Source organism: Mercurialis annua, linkage group LG3, assembly GCF_937616625.2.
Source record: "Mercurialis annua linkage group LG3, ddMerAnnu1.2, whole genome shotgun sequence".
Taxonomy (NCBI): domain Eukaryota; kingdom Viridiplantae; phylum Streptophyta; class Magnoliopsida; order Malpighiales; family Euphorbiaceae; genus Mercurialis; species Mercurialis annua.
This window is the reverse complement of record NC_065572.1, coordinates 34,268,155-34,290,092: the sequence shown is the minus strand read 5'-3', so window position 1 is coordinate 34,290,092 and position 21,938 is coordinate 34,268,155. Positions and strand designations below refer to the sequence as shown.

At 36.4% G+C, this 21,938-nt stretch overlaps 1 protein-coding gene and 1 non-coding gene across 2 annotated transcripts; one reads left to right on the top strand and one right to left on the bottom strand.

The window, feature by feature from the left end:
* Nucleotides 1-5,837: 5,837 nt before the first annotated feature.
* Nucleotides 5,838-8,889, bottom strand: LOC126672506 (uncharacterized). Its single transcript, XM_050366457.1, has 4 exons — nucleotides 7,671-8,889; nucleotides 6,874-7,484; nucleotides 6,144-6,429; nucleotides 5,838-5,872 (listed from the first exon to the last, which is right to left on the bottom strand). The coding sequence occupies exons 1-4, from the start codon at nucleotides 8,887-8,889 to the stop codon at nucleotides 5,838-5,840; spliced, it is 2,151 nt and encodes a 716-aa protein (XP_050222414.1).
* Nucleotides 8,890-10,741: 1,852 nt separating this feature from the next.
* LOC126675976 (small nucleolar RNA R71) lies at nucleotides 10,742-10,848 on the top strand. Its single transcript, XR_007640156.1, has one exon. It is a non-coding gene; the product is annotated as a small nucleolar RNA R71 (small nucleolar RNA).
* The last annotated feature ends 11,090 nt before the right edge of the window (nucleotides 10,849-21,938 follow it).

The following is a 21,938-nucleotide window of genomic DNA, read 5'->3' as shown; positions in this document are numbered from 1 at the left end:
AGATCCATAATCCGTAAAAACAGTTCACAAACATTTATAATATTAAAATACGATGCGGTAAATAGCACTACAAACTCACTGCTTGCTTATCCACGTGAATCTTGGCAAACAGCTAACCCTGCGTAGACTCTGAAGCACGAGCATTCGACGGGTCTAAAACATTGTACAAGTTAAAATCCGGACAACCCCTAACTCTAAGAATACTAGACACCACATAGGACTAGCATCTCAAACACAACCAAAGAACAACCAAGGTAATCAAAGTACAACCGATGTATATCCAAAGTATCCATTCAAACCAAATAACAAAGTTAGGCAAATTAAGTTAGGTGAGTTCTTATTTTTGAAACAAAACCAAAGTCCTTTCATAACTTAAATACATTATTTAAAATCGAAAGATTTTCCAAGGTAGTGTGTTAGCCTTAACTGCAGTTGTTGGCAAATAATCGCAAGTGTACGATATCGCGCAAGTAATATAACTTGGAAGACCAAGTATCGATCCCACAAGGAACAATGAACTAAACAACTAATTTCTAATATTCTTTAATTGGCTAGTAGGAAAATAAATGGATTTGTGTAAACTAATTATAATCTAAGTGAATTTAACTCAAGTAATTTAGACTAAAAATCTGAAATCAAACAAATAAATTGAAGTATAAACAATAATGGTAAAAAGCTCAAGAATTGATAATTCCAAATAAACTAGTAGAAGAATGGATTAAAAATTTATCTAGTGATTTTATTGTGAATCGAGCTATTCTAATGCACCGAATCCCGCTCTCTCAAGCCTCAAAGATTCAAATAAAATCACAACCTAATTAGCTAATCAATTATTAACTTGCTCTCACAATATTAAAACTGAATTAAATAACTAAATTGTAATTATGAAGCAAACTCAACGACTACCTAAATTCCAACCCGCTCTCACGGTGTTTTCCTCTAAGTTTTTAATTACCTATGTCTATCTAATTAACAATCTCTCAATTAGTTAATTAAACACAAAATCATGAACTAAGTGATCAAATTAATTCAAGCATTAATCTTAGTAATTAAAACACAATTTTACTCACTTAATAAATCCTAATCCAATTCGAAAACTAGTCTAAGTGTTCATATCAATCCCCGAACAAAGGATTTAGTTACACATGCTTAAGCTTAAATTAAACAAAGAAGAAGATGAAGAATTAAACATAATTAGAACAATAAATACCGGAGTTGTCAATTTCGGAAGAATCGTCTAGATTAAACTTGAAATCTTCACAATCGTTCTTTGCAGAAACTAATAATAAACTACTTATAAACTGCTGAGAAATAGAAGCTAAAACGCTATTTTAAGAGAATGAAAATAAAACTAAAGTAGTCTAAATTATTCTACGTATTAAATTGAGTCTAGTACAAGGTCTTTATATAGTAGGAGAAGTTCCGGAGTCTTCTAATTCGTATTGCAAATTGATTTGTAATAGGAGTTGGAATTGTGAGTTGAAGAAGAATTTCAGTCCAAATCAAATCCTGAAGCACGCGTGTTTTACTCTTGTTCCGTTCGGGAAGCCCTTGGTTCCGTTCGTGACATGCCTAATTTTCCTCTTTTCCGAACGGAACAACCCTTTCACGTTCGAAAAACTTGTAACCGAGAGCTTTTGATATCAGATTTCTTCTTGAGTCCCGAACGGGACAAGGCTTTTCCGTTCGGGACTCATGCTCATTCTGCATGTCTTCCGTTCGGAACTCATCTTTTTCGAACGGAACAATCCTCAATCTCGTTCGTAACTTCAATTCCTTCGTCCGCAAGCTACGCTTTTCACTCGTACACGCAATCCACCATAATTTTGCCCCAAATAGTCGGTTTTCACCTAATTTCCACTGAAATACTAACAAACACGATTAAACGTAAAAACGCCAAATAATGTATAAAAACAATACTACACATAATAAAAACCGACTAAAATCGACCCTAAATATAGGAGTAAAATACTCCTATCAAACCTCCTCACACTTAACCTTTGCTTGTCCTCAAGCAAGAAATAAATCTCACTCTACAAAATATGTTAGAAATCCTTAGCATATAACTCAACAATAAATCAATCAAAGAAATCCCCAACCCTATGAATAATATGAAAAACAACCTTCTAAAACCGACAATTAAATAATGATGCAATCAAATAACAATAATAATTTTATGACATAATTCAATATAACAACGGTTACTAACTCATTAGTACAAGGTCAAATTGAATCACACTTCAAGCTTCACTATCACTTGCGGGACATGGAAAATAATCAATTTCTCACTTAGGCAAATCATAGCACAATTCAATAAAAACTAAGCTAATGGCATCAATATTTCAACAAGTAGGGTATATAACAAAGAAAGCTCACAATTGAAAAACATGAATACTCACCATAAGCTTGCTCATAGTCCCGGACTCCGCTACTTGATTCGGTAATCAACAAAAATCATATGGTCTTTTATTGGGTTGTAATGTGGCTAAGGTAAAGGGTAGGTAAAAAGGTTAAACAAAGGCTAATTATCAACTTAATATACTATTTATTACTATTATTAACTTCTAGGTTGATCTAACTCCGGTTTTTTTGCGTTTATGTGAACTTATAACTTTCTTTTCTTTTCGATTTTACGCTCTACTCATTGCTTTTTGCAATCTCAGAATTTTTCTCTTTTTGAAGCTTTTTTGCTTGCAAATTTTTATCTTTCTTTTTTTTTTTTTTTTTTTTTTTTCAAGGCGTAACTTTATCTTTTAAGCACAATGTAGTTCACTTTCTCTTTTCACTAATCTTGAGTTATTAATCACCTATATTCATCATAGTCATAACAAATAATATATCAAGTCGATAAGGTAATCAAAAGAGGTAAAGCATAGAACGGTAAAGGGTAAGATACGGTAAAAACAATAAAAAGGCTTAAGGCTCAAATTGGTGTAATCTAGGGGATAAAGGGTAGTCTATTTAAGTGGTCTAAAAGAAAGGTTATACCTAATTGCCATAATCATCTAATTGTTGAAAACTCAATCGTGTAACTTTAAACGGACACCGAGCAAGTTCTAGGAATAAAACATGAAATCAACACTCACAACAAGGAAATTAAGCTCAAAACTCTCAAAAGTGTGTAGTGTTATGCCATAAACTCAATTCCTACTTAAATTATGCTACTCATGCCAAAAGTTTAAAACGACTATAAAAAATAACAATCAACATGTCATGAATCCGCATCAAGTTATTCAATTATGTTTCAACGATTTGAACAAGTCTAAATTTTGAATTCACCCTTATTTCATCGGATTATGTCAACGAATTATTAAGTCATTAAGCAAGTATCGCTTATCAATTGTCGAATTAAGAAAACGCGTTCATACATTCATTGATTCGGGGAAATCTAAGATTGACAAATTAATTAAGATACACACCAAATCAACTAACACTTTTATATTTAAAAGACAACGATTTAAAACGATACAAGACCTTGAAATAAACTAATTTAACACCTAATACAATCTACTAAAACAAGAAAATAACAAATAAAAATAAACTAAAACTGAAAATAAAGATAAATCACCGAAAAATAACCCAAACGAAAAATAAATTTTTCTTCCCCCCTCCTCACACTATTTCTAGCTATGTCCCCAAAGCTAAGAAATAAGAAATAAAAATAGAAAAAATTGGAAAGAGTTTGGGTTTAGAAAAACAAATCTCGCTCTAGTCAAAGGCCGGTGGATCCGGTGATGGTTCCGGTGATGGATAACGTTCTCCGCCGGCGGCATTAAAGTAACCCCGAAGAAAATCCTCTTGCCGATTAAGGCGTGCTCGCATTTGATCTTGCCTCCATTGTAGTTGTGCAAGACCAACATGTTGTTCATGTCGGATATCTTCAAGTAATTTTTGGTTAGTTTCCCAACCAACTCGGTTTTGCTCCCATCCGATCCGGTTTTGCTCAACCAACTCAGAAAACCGTTGGTCAAACCCGGAAACATGAGCCGCTTCTCCGGCTTGAGAAGTTCCCGCGGGTTCCTCCTCCGCTCTTCTTTCTTCTCCACCTTCTACTTCCCGTGCTACCTCTTCTCGCCGTGTTCGTGCCACCAATCGTACCCTTCTATTGTAGGGAATAACTCTTCCCTTCTTCACAAACCCGGCAACATCTAAATGGTTCATATTAAGAGACCGTGCTAGAATGGTCTCAAAAGTCGCCAAAGTAGACGCCGTAGGCATACAATTGTATTTTTCCGCCAAAGCACGAATAATGAAACCATAGCCAATCTTGGATAATTCGGATGGAACTTCCCTTAATCGCTTCAATAGACGATACGCCGTGTTGACTTGGTATGCTTCTATCTCCGGATGCAAAATAGCATTCAAAGCTAAAAGATCACTCTTGGCCACCTTCGTATATTCACCACGCCCGCCAAACGAGTGCCCAAACCACTTCACAAAAACCACAATAGCGATGTCTTTGATTTCATTAATCTTGGACCCCCTTGTCCGATAATCATCACGATCCGTCAATTCCCTCCATATCTCCACTTGATCAAAGTTTTGATCCCAATCTATCAACCCCGTTCCCCTCATTCCAAACAATTCCACCAAATCTTCAACACTAAGTGTGTGGCTAGTGTTGTTGATGCGGAAAGAAATAGAAGAAGGAGAACCGCTAACCGGTTTGAGAGTAGAGAAGAATTCACGAGTAAGTTCATCGTAAGAGTGATGACTAACCTTTGCCAATGCCGATAACCCCAAAATATCCAAATAACGCTCCACCTCATCCTTGATTCCAAGGCTCTCCATATCATCAAAATCGATTTGGAATGGAACTACCATTTCCCTTTCTTTGATACTCAAATATAAATCACCTTCCTCCTCCGTATGGATTTGGAAAGGTGCGTTATAGCGAGTAGTCAATATCGCCGAGGTGTTCACCCGAGATGAGGATGGAGCGGTTGATTTAGTACGTACCCTTCCCACGGCCGGTAAGGGTGGATTTGCCGCTTCTTGATTTCTCGTGCTTGAACGACGGATTGGTTGATTTTCGGCATTCTTGCTTCGCACCATGATTGCGGAATGAGAGTATTTCTAATAAATTTGGAAAATAAGAAGAGAAGAATATTAGAAGAAGAATATGTGTGAAATAGAAAGTAGAAAAATGCAAGGTATTTATAGGAAAAATAAATCAAATCTCAAGATTTCCCTCCACTAATTTCAAACTCTCCATTTAATAACTTGGAATTGATTTATCGGTTTAGATCGAAGCCATGTAATCAATCCAAGTGAAAGTAACACACTAAATAATGGTTCGGATTTGCCAAATCATCAATCCAAGTGAAAAATTCAAATTTTTTCAAAGCACAAATCTCAAAGAAACACAAGTTTCAAAAGAAACACAAATCTCAAAAGAAACACAAGTCCCAAGAAATCTACTACACTTTAATTCAAAATTCAAAATTCAAATTTTTCAAAATTTTTGATGTTTCCCGAACGGGAATAATTTAATCCCGAACGGGATTAGGCTTAATTCTTGTCCCGTTCGAAACTTAGGCAAAATTTTCCTTGTTCCCGAACGGAACTATGGTGTCCCGAACGGGACAAAGGCAAATTTTGCCTAGTTCCGAACGGAACTACCCTTTCCGTTCGAAAAAATGAGAAGCTGAGAGCTCTTTCTCGAACGGGAAGGGTGTGTCCCGTACGGGATAAAGGCAAATTTTGCCTAGTCCCGAACGGAATGACCCTTTTCCGTTCGAAAAAAATTAGGGCTGAGGGCTTTGTCCCGAACGGAAATAGCCTTTCCCGAACGGGACAAAGGCAAAATTTGCCTTTTTTCGAACGGGAAAGGTATTTCACGAACGGAAACCTCCTGAAATCATGTATATACCTGCAAAAACACACAAAAACACACCCCGGAATTAAACGGAAATAAATAAACAAATTAAAAATTAAATACGCATAAAAGGAAAATAAAATAAATAAAACAAAACACGTAACCTCTCGAGATTGCCTCTCGAGTGCGCTTTATTTTTGGTCAAAAGCTAGACCGTGGCCCGGAATTTATGTAGGAGTGGTGAACGTGATTTGGTCCACTACTTGATCCGTCAAAGGTCCAAGATACGGCTTGCACCGTTGTCCATTTACTTTGAAGATTTCACCACTAGAATTCTCCAATTCCAAAGCTCCATGACTTGCCACCGTTCGAATCTTGAAAGGACCGCTCCAACGGGATTTTAATTTCCCGGGAAATAATTTGAGGCGCGAGTTGTAGAGCAAGACAAAAGAGCCCTCCACAAACGTTTTAGGCACGATATGAGCGTCATGCCATCGTTTCGTCTTCTCTTTGTAAAGCTTGGCGTTTTCATAGGCATTTAACCGAAATTCGTCCAACTCATTGAGTTGAAGCATACGTTTCTCCCCCGCCGCTTTAAGGTCAAAATTGAGCTTTTTAATGGCCCAATACGCTCTATGTTCAAGTTCCACCGGAAGATGGCATGCTTTCCCAAAAACAATACGATATGGAGACATTCCGAGGGGCGTTTTAAAAGCCGTACGATATGCCCATAATGCATCATCTAGTTTCAGTGACCAATCTTTCCTTGTGTTATTAACCGTTTTCTCTAGAATTCTCTTTAGCTCACGGTTAGAAACTTCAACTTGCCCGCTTGTTTGAGGATGGTACGGAGTAGCGACCCGATGATAGACTTTATATTTCCGCATCAAGGCATCGAATTGCCTATTGCAAAAGTGAGATCCACCGTCGCTTATTATTGCTCTAGGAGTCCCGTATCGATTCATCAAACGTTTGAGAAAATCCAACACTACTTTGGCATCGTTAGTGGGTAATGCTTCCGCCTCTACCCATTTTGAAACGTAATCTACGCACACCAATATGTATTGCTTTCCAAACGACATAGGAAAAGGACCCATGAAGTCTATTCCCCACACATCAAAAAGTTCCACCTCTTGAATGTTGGTAAGCGGCATTTCATCTCTCTTCGATATGTTCCCCACTCTTTGGCATCGATCGCAATGACTAACAAAGTCTTTCGCATCACGAAATAGCGTAGGCCAAAAGAATCCGCACTCTAGCACACGAGCCGCGGTCCTTGATGTACCATAATGGCCCGCATAGTCCGAAGAATGGCATTGACTAAGTATAGGCATCATCTCTTGTAGTGGTACACATCTCCTCAAAATCCCATCTCCACACACCTTGAAGAGGTACGGTTCCTCCCATAGAAACCGTTTAGCATCGCTCAAGAACTTCTTCCTTTGGTGGTAAGTCAAATCCGGTGGCATTATTTCGGAAGATAGATAGTTTGCGATATCCGCATACCATGGCGTTTCCACTTCCGAAAGTACCATCAACATCTCATCCGGAAACGTTTCATTAATCTCTACGCCACTTATAATTGGTTCCGGAATCTCTAACCTTGACAAGTGATCGGCGACGACGTTCTCCGTTCCTTTCTTGTCGCGAATTTCGATGTCAAACTCTTGCATAAGGAGCACCCATCGGATTAGTCTCGGTTTAGCATCTTGCTTTGCAAAAAGGTATCGAAGGGCCGCATGGTCCGTATAGATGATAACCTTAGAGCAAAGTAAGTACGACCGAAATTTATCCAATGCGAACACCACCGCAAGCATCTCTTTTTCGGTGGTGGTGTAATTGAGTTGAGCACCCGCCAATGTTCGGCTCGCATAGTATATCACGTGAAGCTTTTTCTCCCTCCGTTGCCCCAATACGCACCCGAGTGCTATATCACTTGCATCACACATGAGTTCGAAAGGAAGAGTCCAATCGGGTGATGAAATAATTGGGGCCGAGATGAGGGCTTCTTTCAACCTAGCAAAAGCATCAAGGCAATCATTAGTAAATTCATAAGGAATATCTTTAACAAGTAAATTAGTTAAAGGACGAGCAATGGAAGAGAAATTTTTGATGAATCGTCGATAAAACCCGGCGTGCCCTAAGAAGGCACGAACTCCCTTTACGGTAGTTGGTGGTGGTAATTTCTCGATGATTTCCGTTTTTGCTCTATCTACTTCAATGCCGTCCTTGGAGATTTTATGTCCCAAGACAATTCCTTCCTCTACCATGAAATGGCACTTCTCCCAATTCAAGACTAGATTGGTCTCCTCACACCGGGCCAACACTCGTTCAAGATTACTTAAGCATATCTCAAAAGAGTCCCCGAATACCGAAAAATCATCCATGAAGACTTCCATAATATCTTCAATCATATCGGCGAAGATGGAAGTCATACATCGTTGAAATGTTGCCGGTGCATTACAAAGACCAAACGGCATCCTCCGATAAGCAAACGTTCCATAAGGACATGTGAAAGTTGTTTTCTCTTGGTCATCCGGGAAGATAAGAATTTGATTGTACCCGGAATATCCATCGAGAAAACAATAATAAGCGTGGCCCGCTACCCGCTCCAACATTTGATCGATAAATGGTAACGGAAAATGGTCCTTCCTCGTCTCCGTATTCAACTTGCGGTAGTCAATACAAACACGCCATCCCGTTACCGTCCTAGTGGAAATTTGCTCACCCTTCTCGTTCTCAATCACCGTCATCCCCCCTTTCTTTGGAACACATTGGATGGGACTAACCCACGCACTATCGGATATGGGGTATATAATTCCGGCGTCGAGAAGTTTTACTATCTCCTTGTGCACGACCTCCTTCATATTTGGATTCAAACGCCGTTGTCTTTGAGCCGATGCTCTTGACTCGTTTTCTAGGTGGATCTTGTGCATGACCACCGAGGGACTAATTCCTCGGATGTCCGAAATTTGCCAACCGATCGCCAATATATGTTGCTTCACCACTTTGACAACTCTCGCTTCTTGTGTTTCCGACAAGTTGTTCGAGATGATGATGGGAAGAGTCATGTTGTCGCCTAAAAACGCATACCGTAAGTGAGATGGTAACGTTTTAAGCTCAACCTTTGGTGGAGAGATAGAAGAAGGTGGTGTCACGCTCTATCTTCTAATCAAATTTTCGGCTTTCGGCTCATCTTCTTTGGAATATTCTTCCTCGGAAGTTGCTTGTGTCTCCTCGGAATGGAATATGACTTTTGAAACCGGGAAAAGTTCTTCCACAATTCCATCAACCATATCCAATTTCATGCATTCCACCTCCTCAAAAGTGTTGCGCATAATCCTTTTCATATCAAACTCCACTTTGTCATCATCGATACGCAAAGTGAGTCGTCCGGCGTGCACATCTATCAATGCCCTCCCCGTGTTCATGAAAGGACGCCCAAGAATCATAGGGCATGTTTTATCCGCCGCATAGTCAAGTACGACAAAATCCACCGGAAAGATGAATTTGTCTACTTTGACTAGAACATCTTCTACCACTCCGTATGGCTTTTTTAGGGAGTGGTCCGCCAATTGAAGCATCATTGATGTTTGCTTCAAAGTTTGATCACCAAAAATATCCCTGAAAAGAAACAAAGGCATTAGATTGATACTTGCCCCTAAATCACATAGACAATTAATTGAATTTAAATCGCCTATTTTGCATGGAATTGTAAAACTCCCTGGGTCCTTAAGCTTGGTGGGCAAGTCACTAAGGATAAGTGAGCTACAATTTTCCGTTAGGGAAATTGTGCCTTTGTCGTCCCAACTCCTTTTCTTCGTTGTGATTTCTTTGAGGAACTTCGCGTATTGAGGCATCTCACGCAAAGCATCCGCAAAGCTTATATTGATTTGGAGTTTCTTGAAAATTTCCAGAAATTTATGGAATTTTTGGTTATCCGGCGTCTTCTTCAATCGTCCCGGGAAGGGGACCTTTGGCACAAATGGAGGAGGAGGTGGCGGTTTTACATATGGAAGTTCGGTTACTTCCTCCTCATTTGTTCCCGTTGTTAGATCGATCGCTTTCTCTTTACTTGCATGTGGATCATCAAGTTCTTTCCCGCTTCGGAGTTCAATGGCCTTTACTTGCTCCCTTGGATTTGACTCCGTTGTAGACGGTAAACCCCCTTGAGCTCTATTTTGAAGCGAGATGGCAAGTTGAGAAATTTGAGTCTCGAGATGGTGATTGACGGAAGCTTGGTTCTTAAAACCGGTTCTAACTTCCTCAATAAGCTTGTCAATCTTGCTCCCCTCATCCGTATTCCGATTTTGAAAACCGGGTGGGGGTTGTGGTCGGTAGTTGTTGAAGTTGCCTTGGTTTTGTGGACCACGGTTTCCTCCTTGAAAATTTGCTCCTCCCATATTTGGGTTGGCATTGGCTTGACCCACATTTTCCCTCCATGAAAAATTAGGATGATTCCTCCACCCCGGATTATAGGTGTTGGAATATGGGTCATTGCCTTGCCTTTGCCCATTGACATAGTTGACTTGCTCATTTGAATTTTGATGTAGGACGGGGCAATCCATTCCCGAATGATCGTGCCCATCACAAGTCTCGCAACCCATTTGAACTACCGCAAGTTGAGCATTCCTTTGATTTGCTTGTTGTTTGTACATCTCGAGTTGTGCTAGAAGTGTCGCATTCTTCGCTTTCATTGCTTCAAATTCTTGGGTTTGCTCGAGGGTCATGATACCCTTTTGAGGTGGTTGCCTCAACCGCTCGGTTGACCAAGAACAACTATTTGTAGCGAGTTCCTCTAGCAAGTTATTGGCCTCATCATAAGTTTTCTTCATAAGTGATCCTCCCGATGCCGCATCAATTGTTGCCCGTGTAGCCTCATTGGTACCATTGTAGAAAATAGAGACAAGATGCTCCCTTCCTAGATGATGATGCGGACAATTTCTTTGAAGCTCTTTGAAACGTTCCCAAGCTTGGTATAGAGATTCACCATGTAATTGGAGAAAATCTATAATTTCCTTGGTCATCCTCGCGGTCTTACCCATAGAGAAATACTTATTGAGAAAAGCTTGTGCCAATTGCTTCCATGTTGTGATTGAGGTGCTTGGAAGTGATTGAATCCAATTCCTCGCCTTGTCCCTCAAAGAGAAAGGAAAAAGACGAAGCTTGATTTGATCCTCCGTCACATTATGGATTTTGAATGTGTTGCATACCTCCGTGAATTTTGAAAGATGGGCGTTTGGATCCTCGCGTTCCAACCCATAAAATTGACAACGACTCTCAAGTAGTTGAATCGTTCCCGGCTTGATTTCAAAATTGTTAGCGAGTATAGGAGGTGCAAAGCATCCATAGTTGGCGTTGTCGACGTTGGGTAAGAAGAATTCACCCAAGGTACGTCTTGCGGGAAGAGGGGCGACCCTCTCGTTTGGCCTATTAAGAGCTAGGCCATCATGTAGTGGTGGTGGAACAATCCCCTCGTGATTCAACGGAGGGTTACGGTCGTCCTCCATCGTTTTGGATTTCCGCGCTGTTTTTCGGATACTTCTTTCGAAGGAAGTTAAATCTGACTGAAACGGTTCTAGCGGTTTTCTGGCACGTCGTGTATTAGGCATACACTAACCAAAACTCCTGCGCAAACAAAAACAAGAAAACCAACGTAAAATCCAAGAATCACAAAGTATAAAAATAACTAAAATTAAATAAAACTAACTCAATCTAAGAATAAGATACTTTTAATTAATTTAATTGCGATTGCTCCCCGGCAACGGCGCCAAAAACTTGTTGGCAAATAATCGCAAGTGTACGATATCGCGCAAGTAATATAACTTGGAAGACCAAGTATCGATCCCACAAGGAACAATGAACTAAACAACTAATTTCTAATATTCTTTAATTGGCTAGTAGGAAAATAAATGGATTTGTGTAAACTAATTATAATCTAAGTGAATTTAACTCAAGTAATTTAGACTAAAAATCTGAAATCAAACAAATAAATTGAAGTATAAACAATAATGGTAAAAAGCTCAAGAATTGATAATTCCAAATAAACTAGTAGAAGAATGGATTAAAAATTTATCTAGTGATTTTATTGTGAATCGAGCTATTCTAATGCACCGAATCCCGCTCTCTCAAGCCTCAAAGATTCAAATAAAATCACAACCTAATTAGCTAATCAATTATTAACTTGCTCTCACAATATTAAAACTGAATTAAATAACTAAATTGTAATTATGAAGCAAACTCAACGACTACCTAAATTCCAACCCGCTCTCACGGTGTTTTCCTCTAAGTTTTTAATTACCTATGTCTATCTAATTAACAATCTCTCAATTAGTTAATTAAACACAAAATCATGAACTAAGTGATCAAATTAATTCAAGCATTAATCTTAGTAATTAAAACACAATTTTACTCACTTAATAAATCCTAATCCAATTCGAAAACTAGTCTAAGTGTTCATATCAATCCCCGAACAAAGGATTTAGTTACACATGCTTAAGCTTAAATTAAACAAAGAAGAAGATGAAGAATTAAACATAATTAGAACAATAAATACCGGAGTTGTCAATTTCGGAAGAATCGTCTAGATTAAACTTGAAATCTTCACAATCGTTCTTTGCAGAAACTAATAATAAACTACTTATAAACTGCTGAGAAATAGAAGCTAAAACGCTATTTTAAGAGAATGAAAATAAAACTAAAGTAGTCTAAATTATTCTACGTATTAAATTGAGTCTAGTACAAGGTCTTTATATAGTAGGAGAAGTTCCGGAGTCTTCTAATTCGTATTGCAAATTGATTTGTAATAGGAGTTGGAATTGTGAGTTGAAGAAGAATTTCAGTCCAAATCAAATCCTGAAGCACGCGTGTTTTACTCTTGTTCCGTTCGGGAAGCCCTTGGTTCCGTTCGTGACATGCCTAATTTTCCTCTTTTCCGAACGGAACAACCCTTTCACGTTCGAAAAACTTGTAACCGAGAGCTTTTGATATCAGATTTCTTCTTGAGTCCCGAACGGGACAAGGCTTTTCCGTTCGGGACTCATGCTCATTCTGCATGTCTTCCGTTCGGAACTCATCTTTTTCGAACGGAACAATCCTCAATCTCGTTCGTAACTTCAATTCCTTCGTCCGCAAGCTACGCTTTTCACTCGTACACGCAATCCACCATAATTTTGCCCCAAATAGTCGGTTTTCACCTAATTTCCACTGAAATACTAACAAACACGATTAAACGTAAAAACGCCAAATAATGTATAAAAACAATACTACACATAATAAAAACCGACTAAAATCGACCCTAAATATAGGAGTAAAATACTCCTATCAGCAGTATAGCTCAACATCACATGTCGGGCGACACACGTCTAACCCGACTCAACCATAATCCAAAGTGAAAACCAAAGTCTTAAATCAATCTTTAAATAAAACCCAAGTCGAAATAAGAACTCATTCCCTAACTTAACAATGTCAAAAACACTGAAAGCAACAAAGCCAAAAACGCTTGCCAACACTTGGCAAGTAACACCCAAGGTACACTTGAATATATCACCTTAAATAGAATCGATAAGATTCAACATCTTTCAAGTATCAACTTGAAACTAAAATAACTTAGCTAAACATAATACAACAATCTTACACCTTACATGCCTTTAATCGATTACTTAACCCATGTTAACCACAACCTAGAATAAGACTAACATCCTTTTAATATGTTTAAACCACTTTTAAAACATAGTCTCCAGCCTCTTATATTTAATAAAAACCATCTTAAATATGCCTTAAACATTTGGCAAAAACGTTGGTTAACCATTTAAATCCAATCTCCCCCAAAGTAGCATTACAATTACTTAAAATCAACATTAAAATAATTTCCAGCAATATAAGTCATTTCAAAACAGCGATTTAATCTTTGTAAAACATTAATTAGCCTATGTTTTAACCTTAGCCAATTTATCACAAACCCCCCAATGAATTAGTTGTTAACTAACAACCTATAATCATCCTATAGCGGATTTCCAGATTTTCAATAAAGCTTAAGACCAGAATTTTAATTCAAAACATTACCCAATGTATTAATCCTCCAATTAACTCAACCAAATCAATCCACCCAAAGTACAATTGACAAGAACAAGCCAATCACAACACTAATCAATATTTACAGATTTTTATATTGCAACCGAACAGAAATTAACAAGCCAAACACCACAGGTATGGATTCAATACAATCATCTAGCAATCTCTACACATTTAAACAAGGGATTAGAGCCACTAACCTCTTGAAACGGATTAAGAACGGTTCAATATAGGGAACCCATAAAATATTTGATTAGAATAAGCCTACAATCAACCAAACGCCATAACTAATGAATCCAATTCGAAGGGACAAGGAAATCAATGAATTAAACAACAAGGGATATGCTTAGAACACTTACCGAATGTCTAAAGCACCAAGAAAAGTTAGAGAATCAGTTGGGAATGAGTTAGAATGGAGTTTAGGGTTTTAGAAACGAGTGGGGGCTGATTAGGTTTCAGAAACGGGATTTTTATAACAAACCCGTAAGTGAACCGGTTCACTGGCCGGTTCTACTGGATAGAACCGGTCAATGAACCGGCCAAGCACAAAGTGAGCCGGCCCTCTGGCCGGTTCTACTGGGCAGAACCGGTCAGAGAACCGGTTTGCCCTCTGCTCAGTAAAACTGAGCAAACCGGACCTCCAAACCGGTTCTACTAAGGAGGTCCGGTCCTAGGTCCAGTCAAGGCCTTAAAACCGACTTAAAACATGTCCGAACACGTCTCGAAAGCTACGATACGATCCGCCAATCGCACACACAAGTGTTAACCAAACCGACACCAAAACACATGCACAAACCGAAGTGAAAACACAGCTAGTGTTCAACCTAAACTGAACATTATATGGTCAACCAACCTTCGAATCGAATCATAAAAAACGGGGTATTACAATATTCTTGAAAATATGAAACGTTTTGATTTGTTTCGTAACGTTTTAAACGTTTGGTTTTGTTTCGTAACATTTGTAAATGTTTGGCTAAAATCTCTAAAAAGGGGAAACGTTTAGATTAGTTTCGTAACGTTTGTAAATGTTTGGCTTAAATTGCTAAAAAGGTGAAACGCTTGGATTTGTTTCGTAAAGTTTGTAAATGTTGGGCTTAAATTGCTAAAAAGGTGAAACGTTTGGATTTGTTTCGTAACGTTTGTAAAAGTTTGGCTTAAATCGTTAAAAAGGTGAAACGTTTGGTTTTATTTTATAACCTTTGTAAACGTTCGGCATAAATCGCAAAAAGGGTGAAACGGTTGGATTTGTTTCGTAACGTTTTAAACATTTGGATTTGTTTCGAAACGTTTGGATTTGTTTCAAAATGTTTGGATTTGTTTCGTAACGTTTGTAAACGTTTGGCTTCAATCACTTAAAAAGTGAAACATTTGGATTTGTTTCATGACATTTGTAAACATTTGGCTTAAATCACTAAAAATATGGAATGTTTGGATTTGTTTCGTAACGTTTACAAACGTTTGGTTTTGTTTCGTATAAACGTTTGGCATAGATCGCTAAAATGGGGAAACTGTCACGACCCAATTTCATGGATCGCCACCGGCGCTAGGGTATGGGTATGGTTGTACCAAAACCCGTAGCAAGCCTTGCGGAAAACCACCAATCAGATAAACCTGCAGAAAATCCAATGCTCGGGGCAGCCGAGACTCCAACTTAAACTAACAGTTTAAATATAAGTATTTCCATTAAATAAAAAAATAACCAGAGTTAAACAATAATAATGCCAAAGCATAAAATTAAACCAGTCAGACAAATCCGACAAACAAACTAAAATAATAGACTTCTAGTTTACTACTGCGGTCTAAGAATAAAAATAGTTTGACAATTTATTAAAATAAAATAAACCTCCGAGGAATAAAGATTCGGAGATCAGCAGACTTGCTCAAAATAATAAACCTGGAAAATGGGAAAACAACGGGGGTCAAATATACTGAGATGAGTTCATAATACTATTTACATATATTAAGTTTAAAACCCTTAAAACAAATCCTTTTATACTAATATATATAAGATTATGGAAAAACAGTATGAAATGATCCCAGCGTAAGTATGACATAGCATACTGAAAAATCCAAAGTGGACGGGAACAAATCCTCGTCATATACCAGCGTAAGCAAGATATTAGTCTGCCGATCCCAGAGTACTTACCGGTGCACACAGTCTCGATACAAGCCTATCGAGTAGCTCGTTCCAATCCAGATCCATAATCGCTTAAACAGTTCGAAAACATTTATAATACTAAAATAAATTTCGGTACTTAATAAAGCGGTAAATAGCACTACAAACTCACTGCTTGCTAATCCACGTGAAAAACCTGGCAAGCGACAAAAACTGATTTGACTCCGAAGCACCAGTAGTCGACGAGTCTAAGACAGGATAAAACAAATATTAAAATCAACCCCTAACTCTAGTGATTACTAGACACCACATAGGACTAGCACAATACCAAGTCTCGTACAAGCATAGCCAAAGAAGAAAGAACAATTAATTACATAATGACCAGAGTCAAAATACAAACCACCTTGAGTAAACACAATACTCAAAATTAATAAGTCAAGTTTATTGAGTTCCCGCTTTAAAATCTGTTCCAGAAAATATTACTTAAATAATATTTAAATAATAACTTAATTTCATTTTCTCAAATATTGGGTTAGCCGAGTTACCAATAACTACCAAGCTACCTCAAATGTCGGGTGACCCAAGTCTAACCCAACCCAAAATATTTATCAAAATATAAACAAGAGTTTATAATTCCCAAAAATGACTTTGATAAAATAAATATATTTATATCCAATTATAAACCATAGTTTATAATTATAGAAACAACCTTGATAAAATAATAATCAAAATTTAAAACGGAACTCAATAACTTATAACTCAAGTAACCATTAGTAACTAACAATTTATTTAATTAAATTAAATTAAGAAAACGTTTAAAATTTAAAACGTCAAATTGACACGCCTAGTCAATAATTCCAAAATATAATAATTGCCCGAGTAATTATAAATTGTTGGTTAAAAATATAATTATATTTTTTTTTTCAAAAACAAATCAATTATAATTGAACAAATATTGTTTTCAGATTCTTAAATAATATTATCGATTAGCAATTTGGAAAAAAAAATGATAATTGAAAGCCCGGTTTTAAATCGATAAAAACATTATAATATTAAACTAATATAAATAAAATAGCTAAAGATGATATGGTTTAACAATTAGAAATAGTTACAAAAAAATTCAATACATATATAATACCATTTCATTACTGCCAATCAAATCATGAAACTAAAATCATTATTAAAATATGGAACCCATCTCACACGAGCCAATAATTTAGACCAATAATTACAGTAAACCATTTACTTAACCAAACACTATTATTTTGCATAGAGAAACCTACTGAAATAGAAATGGAAATTAGCCAATACAAATTTAAATCTCAATCTGCCGCCAACCAATTATTAAAGAAATCAAACAACTAGAAACCGAGTCCAACAGTTAGCAGCCAAAAGTAATTCCAAGGCATCAAGACAAAAATATTAATCAATGAACATTTCAGCAATAACATCACCAAATAACCAACAAGAGTAATTGCAAAACCACAAGAATGTACTCCTGCAATAACAATCACAGGCTGGCCAAGCACAGAGGTTAAGAAGAACGAACCGAGACGAAGCAGTGATACAAGCAACGAGAATCAATCTCAGCACAATAGCCAGACAATAAAAGATCAGATTATAATCATAAAAGCAACATGAATCACATCAGCAACCAGGAAAAATGGGCAGCAACATAAAGAATAGACGACATATTAATGGCATGAACAAACAGTCACCATAACAACAAAGACGATGAAACGACGGCGCGAATAACGGAGAGATTGACATACCGTTTGACGAAGAAAAAAAAAAGAATTGTTGAGGACGACGTGAACTAGTCTTGGGACGAAACGGATCTCAAATAGATGCTAAAACGAATAAGATATAGTTAAAAAAACGAGACGTGACGATAACGATGAATAACAAAGAACAAAAGCTTAGACTTACCGAATTGTTGCAGCAATGGAGAGGATGAAAATAGTATAAGTTCAGAGAATTTTGAAGTGTGTAGGTCGGGTAGGGTTTGAAAAAAATAGAGGAATAAAAAAATTTAGGGTTGTTAAGAATTATTTATAGAAGGAACAAAAATGTCGCAGGACGAAGAAAAGGATTGGGCTGCTGAAACATGTGAGAAATGGGCCAACACTAAGCATGGTCAACACTAAGAAGCCCAAGTTAAACAAAACAAACCATAGCCCAACAAAGCTGAAACACAATCCAAAAAAAATTACTCACAACACGAATCGAACCACGAATTCGTAATGGCTCAAAATTATTATAGGAAACTCATCAGAAAATAAAAAAAAAATACGGGATATTACAGAAACATTTGTTGTTGTTTTGTAACATTTGTAAACGTTTGGATTTGTTTCGTAACGTTTTAAGCGTTTGGATTTGTTGCGTAACGTTTCTAAAAGTTTGGCTAAAATCGTTAAAATGGTGAAATGATTTTTTTTGTTTGAAATTTTTGTAAACGTTTTGCTTAAATCGCTAAAAAGGTGAAACATGTGGATTTGTTTTGTAACATTTGTAAACGTTTGGCTTAAATCTCTAAAAAGTTTAAGCGTATGGATTTGTTTTGTAACGTTTGTAAACGTATGGCCTAAATCACTGAAAAGGTGAAACGTTTGGTTTTTTTCGTAACGTTTGTAAACGTTTGCTTAAATCACAAAAAAGGTGAGACGTTTGGTTTTGTTTCCTAAGGTTTTTAAACGTTTAGATTTATTTCGTAATGTTTGTTTCATAACGTTTTAAACGTTTATTTTTGTTTCGTAATGTTTGTAAACGTTTGGCATAAATCGCTAAAAAGGTGAAACGTTTGGTTTTGTTTCGTAACATTTGGCTTAAATCTCTAAAAATATGAAACATTTGGTTTTGTTTCGTAACGTTTGTAAATGTTTCGATTTGTTTCGTAACGTTTTATACGTTTGGTTTTGTTTCGTAACGTTTGTAAACGTTTGACTTAAATCCCTAAAAAGGTGAAACGTTTGGTTTTGTTTCGTAATTTTTGTAAACGTTTAGCTTATATCGCTAAAAAGGGGAAACGTTTGGATTTATTTCGTAATGTTTGTAAAAGTTTGGGTTAATCGCTAAAAAGGTGAAACGTTTGGATTTGTTTCGTAGCTTTCGTAAACGATTGGCTTACATCGCTAAAAATGTGAAACGCTTGCTTTTGTTCCTTAACGTTAGTAAACGTTTTGCTTAAATTGCTAAAAAAGTAAAACGCTTGGGTTTGTTTCGTAACGTTTGTAAACATTTGGCTTCAATCACTAAAAAGATGAAACGTTTGGATTTGTTTCGTAACGTTTGTAAACGTCTGGCTTAAATTGCTATACAGGTGGAATGCTTGGATTTGTTTTGTAACGTTTGTAAACGTCTGGCTCAAATTGGTAAAAAGTTGAAACATTTGGATTTGTTTCATATCATTTGTAAATGTTTGGCTAAAATCGTTAAAAAGGTGAAGCATTTAGATTTTTTTCATTGCGTTTGTAAACGTTTGGCTTAAATAGCTAAAAAAGGGAAACGTTTGAATTTGTTTTGTAACGTTTGTAAAGGTTTGGCTTAAATTGCTAAAAAGGTGAAACGCTTGGATTTGTTTCGTAACGTTTGTAAAAGTTTGGCATAAATTGCTAAAAAGGTAAAATGCTTGGTTTTGTTTCGAATCGTTTGGCTTAAATCGCTAAAAATGTGAAGCGTTTGGATTTGTTTCGTAACGTTTTAAACGTTTGGTTTTGTTTCATAACGTTTGTAAATGTTTCGCTTAAATAGCTCAAAAGGTGAAACGTTGGGATTTGTTTCGTAATATTTATAAATGTTTGGCTTAAATCTCTAAAAAGGTGAAACCTTTTGATTTGTTTCGTAACATTTGTAAACGTTTGGCTTAAATTGCTAAAAAGGTGAAACATTTGGATTTGTTTCGTAACATTTGTAAAGGTTTGGCTTAAATTGCTAAAAAGGTGAAATGTTTGGATGTGTTTCGTAACATTTGTAAACGTTTGGCTTAATTTGCTTAAAAGGTGAAACGCTTGGATGTGTTTCGTAACGTTTGTAAATGTTTGGCTTGAATTTCTAAAAAGGTGAAACGCTTGGATTTGTTTCGTAACATTTGTAAATGTTTGGCTCAAATTGGTAAAAAGCTGAAACATTTGGATTTGTTTCATAACCTTTGTAAACGTTTGGCTAAAATCGTTAAAAAGGTGAAACATTTGGATTTTTTTCGTAGCGTTTGTAAACGTTTGGCATAAATAGATAAAAAGGGGAAACGTTTGAATTTGTTTCGTAATGTTTGTAAACGTTTGGCTTAAATTGCTAAAAAGGTGAAACGCTTGAATTTGTTTCTAATGTTTGTAAACGTTTGGCTTAAATTGCTAAAAAGGTGAAATGCTTGGTTTTGTTTCGTAACTTTTGGCTTAAATCGCTAAAAATGTGAAACGTTTGGATTTGTTTCATAACGTTTTAAATGTTTGGTTTTGTTTCGTAACGTTTGTAAATGTTTCGATGAAATCGCTGAAAAGGTGAAACGTTGAGATTTGTTTCGTAATATTTGTAAACGTTTGGCTTAAATCGCTAAAAAGGTGAAACGTTTGCATTTGTTTCGTAACGTTTGTAAACGTTTGGATTAAATCGCTAAAAAGGTGAAACACTTGGATTTGTTTCGTAACGTTTGTAAAGGTTTGGCTTAAATCGCTAAAAAGGTGAAACGCTTGGATTTGTTTATAATGTTTGTAAACGTTTAGCTTAAATTGCTAAAAAGGTGAAATGCTTGGTTTTGTTTCGTAACGTTTGGCTTAAATCGCTAAAAATGTGAAACATTTGGATTTGTTTCGTATCGTTTTAAATGTTTGGTTTTGTTTCGTAATTTTTGTAAATGTTTCGCTTAATCACTGAAAAGGTGAAACGTTGAGATTTGTTTCGTAATATTTGTAAACGTTTGGCTTAAATCGCTAAAAAGGTGAAACGTTTGGATTTGTTTCGTAACGTTTGTAAATGTTTGGCTTAAATCGCTAAAAAGGTGAAACATTTGGATTTGTTTCGTAATATTTGTAAAGGTTTGGCTTAAATCGCTAAAAAGGTGAAACGTTTGGATTTGTTTCGTAACGTTTGTAAAGGTTTGGCTTAAATCGCTAAAAAGGTGAAACGCTTGGATGTGTTTCGTAACGTTTGTAAACGTTTGGCTTGAATTGCTAAAAAGGTGAAACGCTTGGATTTGTTTCGTAACTTTTGTAAACGTTTGGCTTAAATTTCTAAAAAAATGAAGCTCTTGGATTTGTTTCGTAGCGTTTATAAACGTTTGACTTATATCGCTAAAAAGGTGAAACGTTTGGATTTGTTTCATACCGTTTGTAAACGTTTGCATTAAATTGCTAAAAAGGTGAAACGTTTGAATATGTTTCATAACGTTTGGCTTAAATTGTTAAAAAAGGTGGAAACGTTTGGATTTGTTTCGTTACGTTTGTAAACGTTTGTCTTAAATTGCTAAAAAGGTGAAACGCTTGGTTTTGTTTCGTAACGTTTGGCTTATATTCTTGAAAATGTGAAATGTTTTGTAACGTTTTAAACGTTTGGTTTTGTTTCGTAACGTTTTAAACGTTTGGTTTTGTTTCGTAACATTTGTAAACGTTTGGCTAAAATCGCTAAAAAGGTGAAACGTTTAGATTTGTATAGTAACGTTTGTAAATGTTTGGCTTAAATTGCTAAAAAGGTGAAACACTTGGATTTGTTTCGTAATGTTTGTAAATGTTATGCTTAAATTGCTAAAAAGGTGAAATGTTTGGATTTGTTTCGTAACGTTTGTAAACGTTTGGCTTAAATCAATAAAAAGGTGAAATGTTTGGTTTTATTTCGTAACCTTTGTAAACGTACGGCTTAAATCGCTAAAAAGGTCAAACGGTTGGATTTGTTTCGTAACGTTTTAAACGTTTGGATTTGTTTCGAAACGTTTGGATTTGT

Coding starts and splice junctions, on each gene's coding strand:
- LOC126672506 (XM_050366457.1), bottom strand. CDS start 8,889: ATGACTCTTCCCATCATCATCTCGAACAACTTGTCGGAAACACAAGAA. Junction 6,430..6,873: donor TTGGAAAGCAATACATATTG/GTGTGCGTAGAT, acceptor GCCATTAAAAAG/CTCAATTTTGACCTTAAAGC. Junction 5,873..6,143: donor GGAATTGGAGAATTCTAGTG/GTGAAATCTTCA, acceptor GTGTTTTTGCAG/GTATATACATGATTTCAGGA.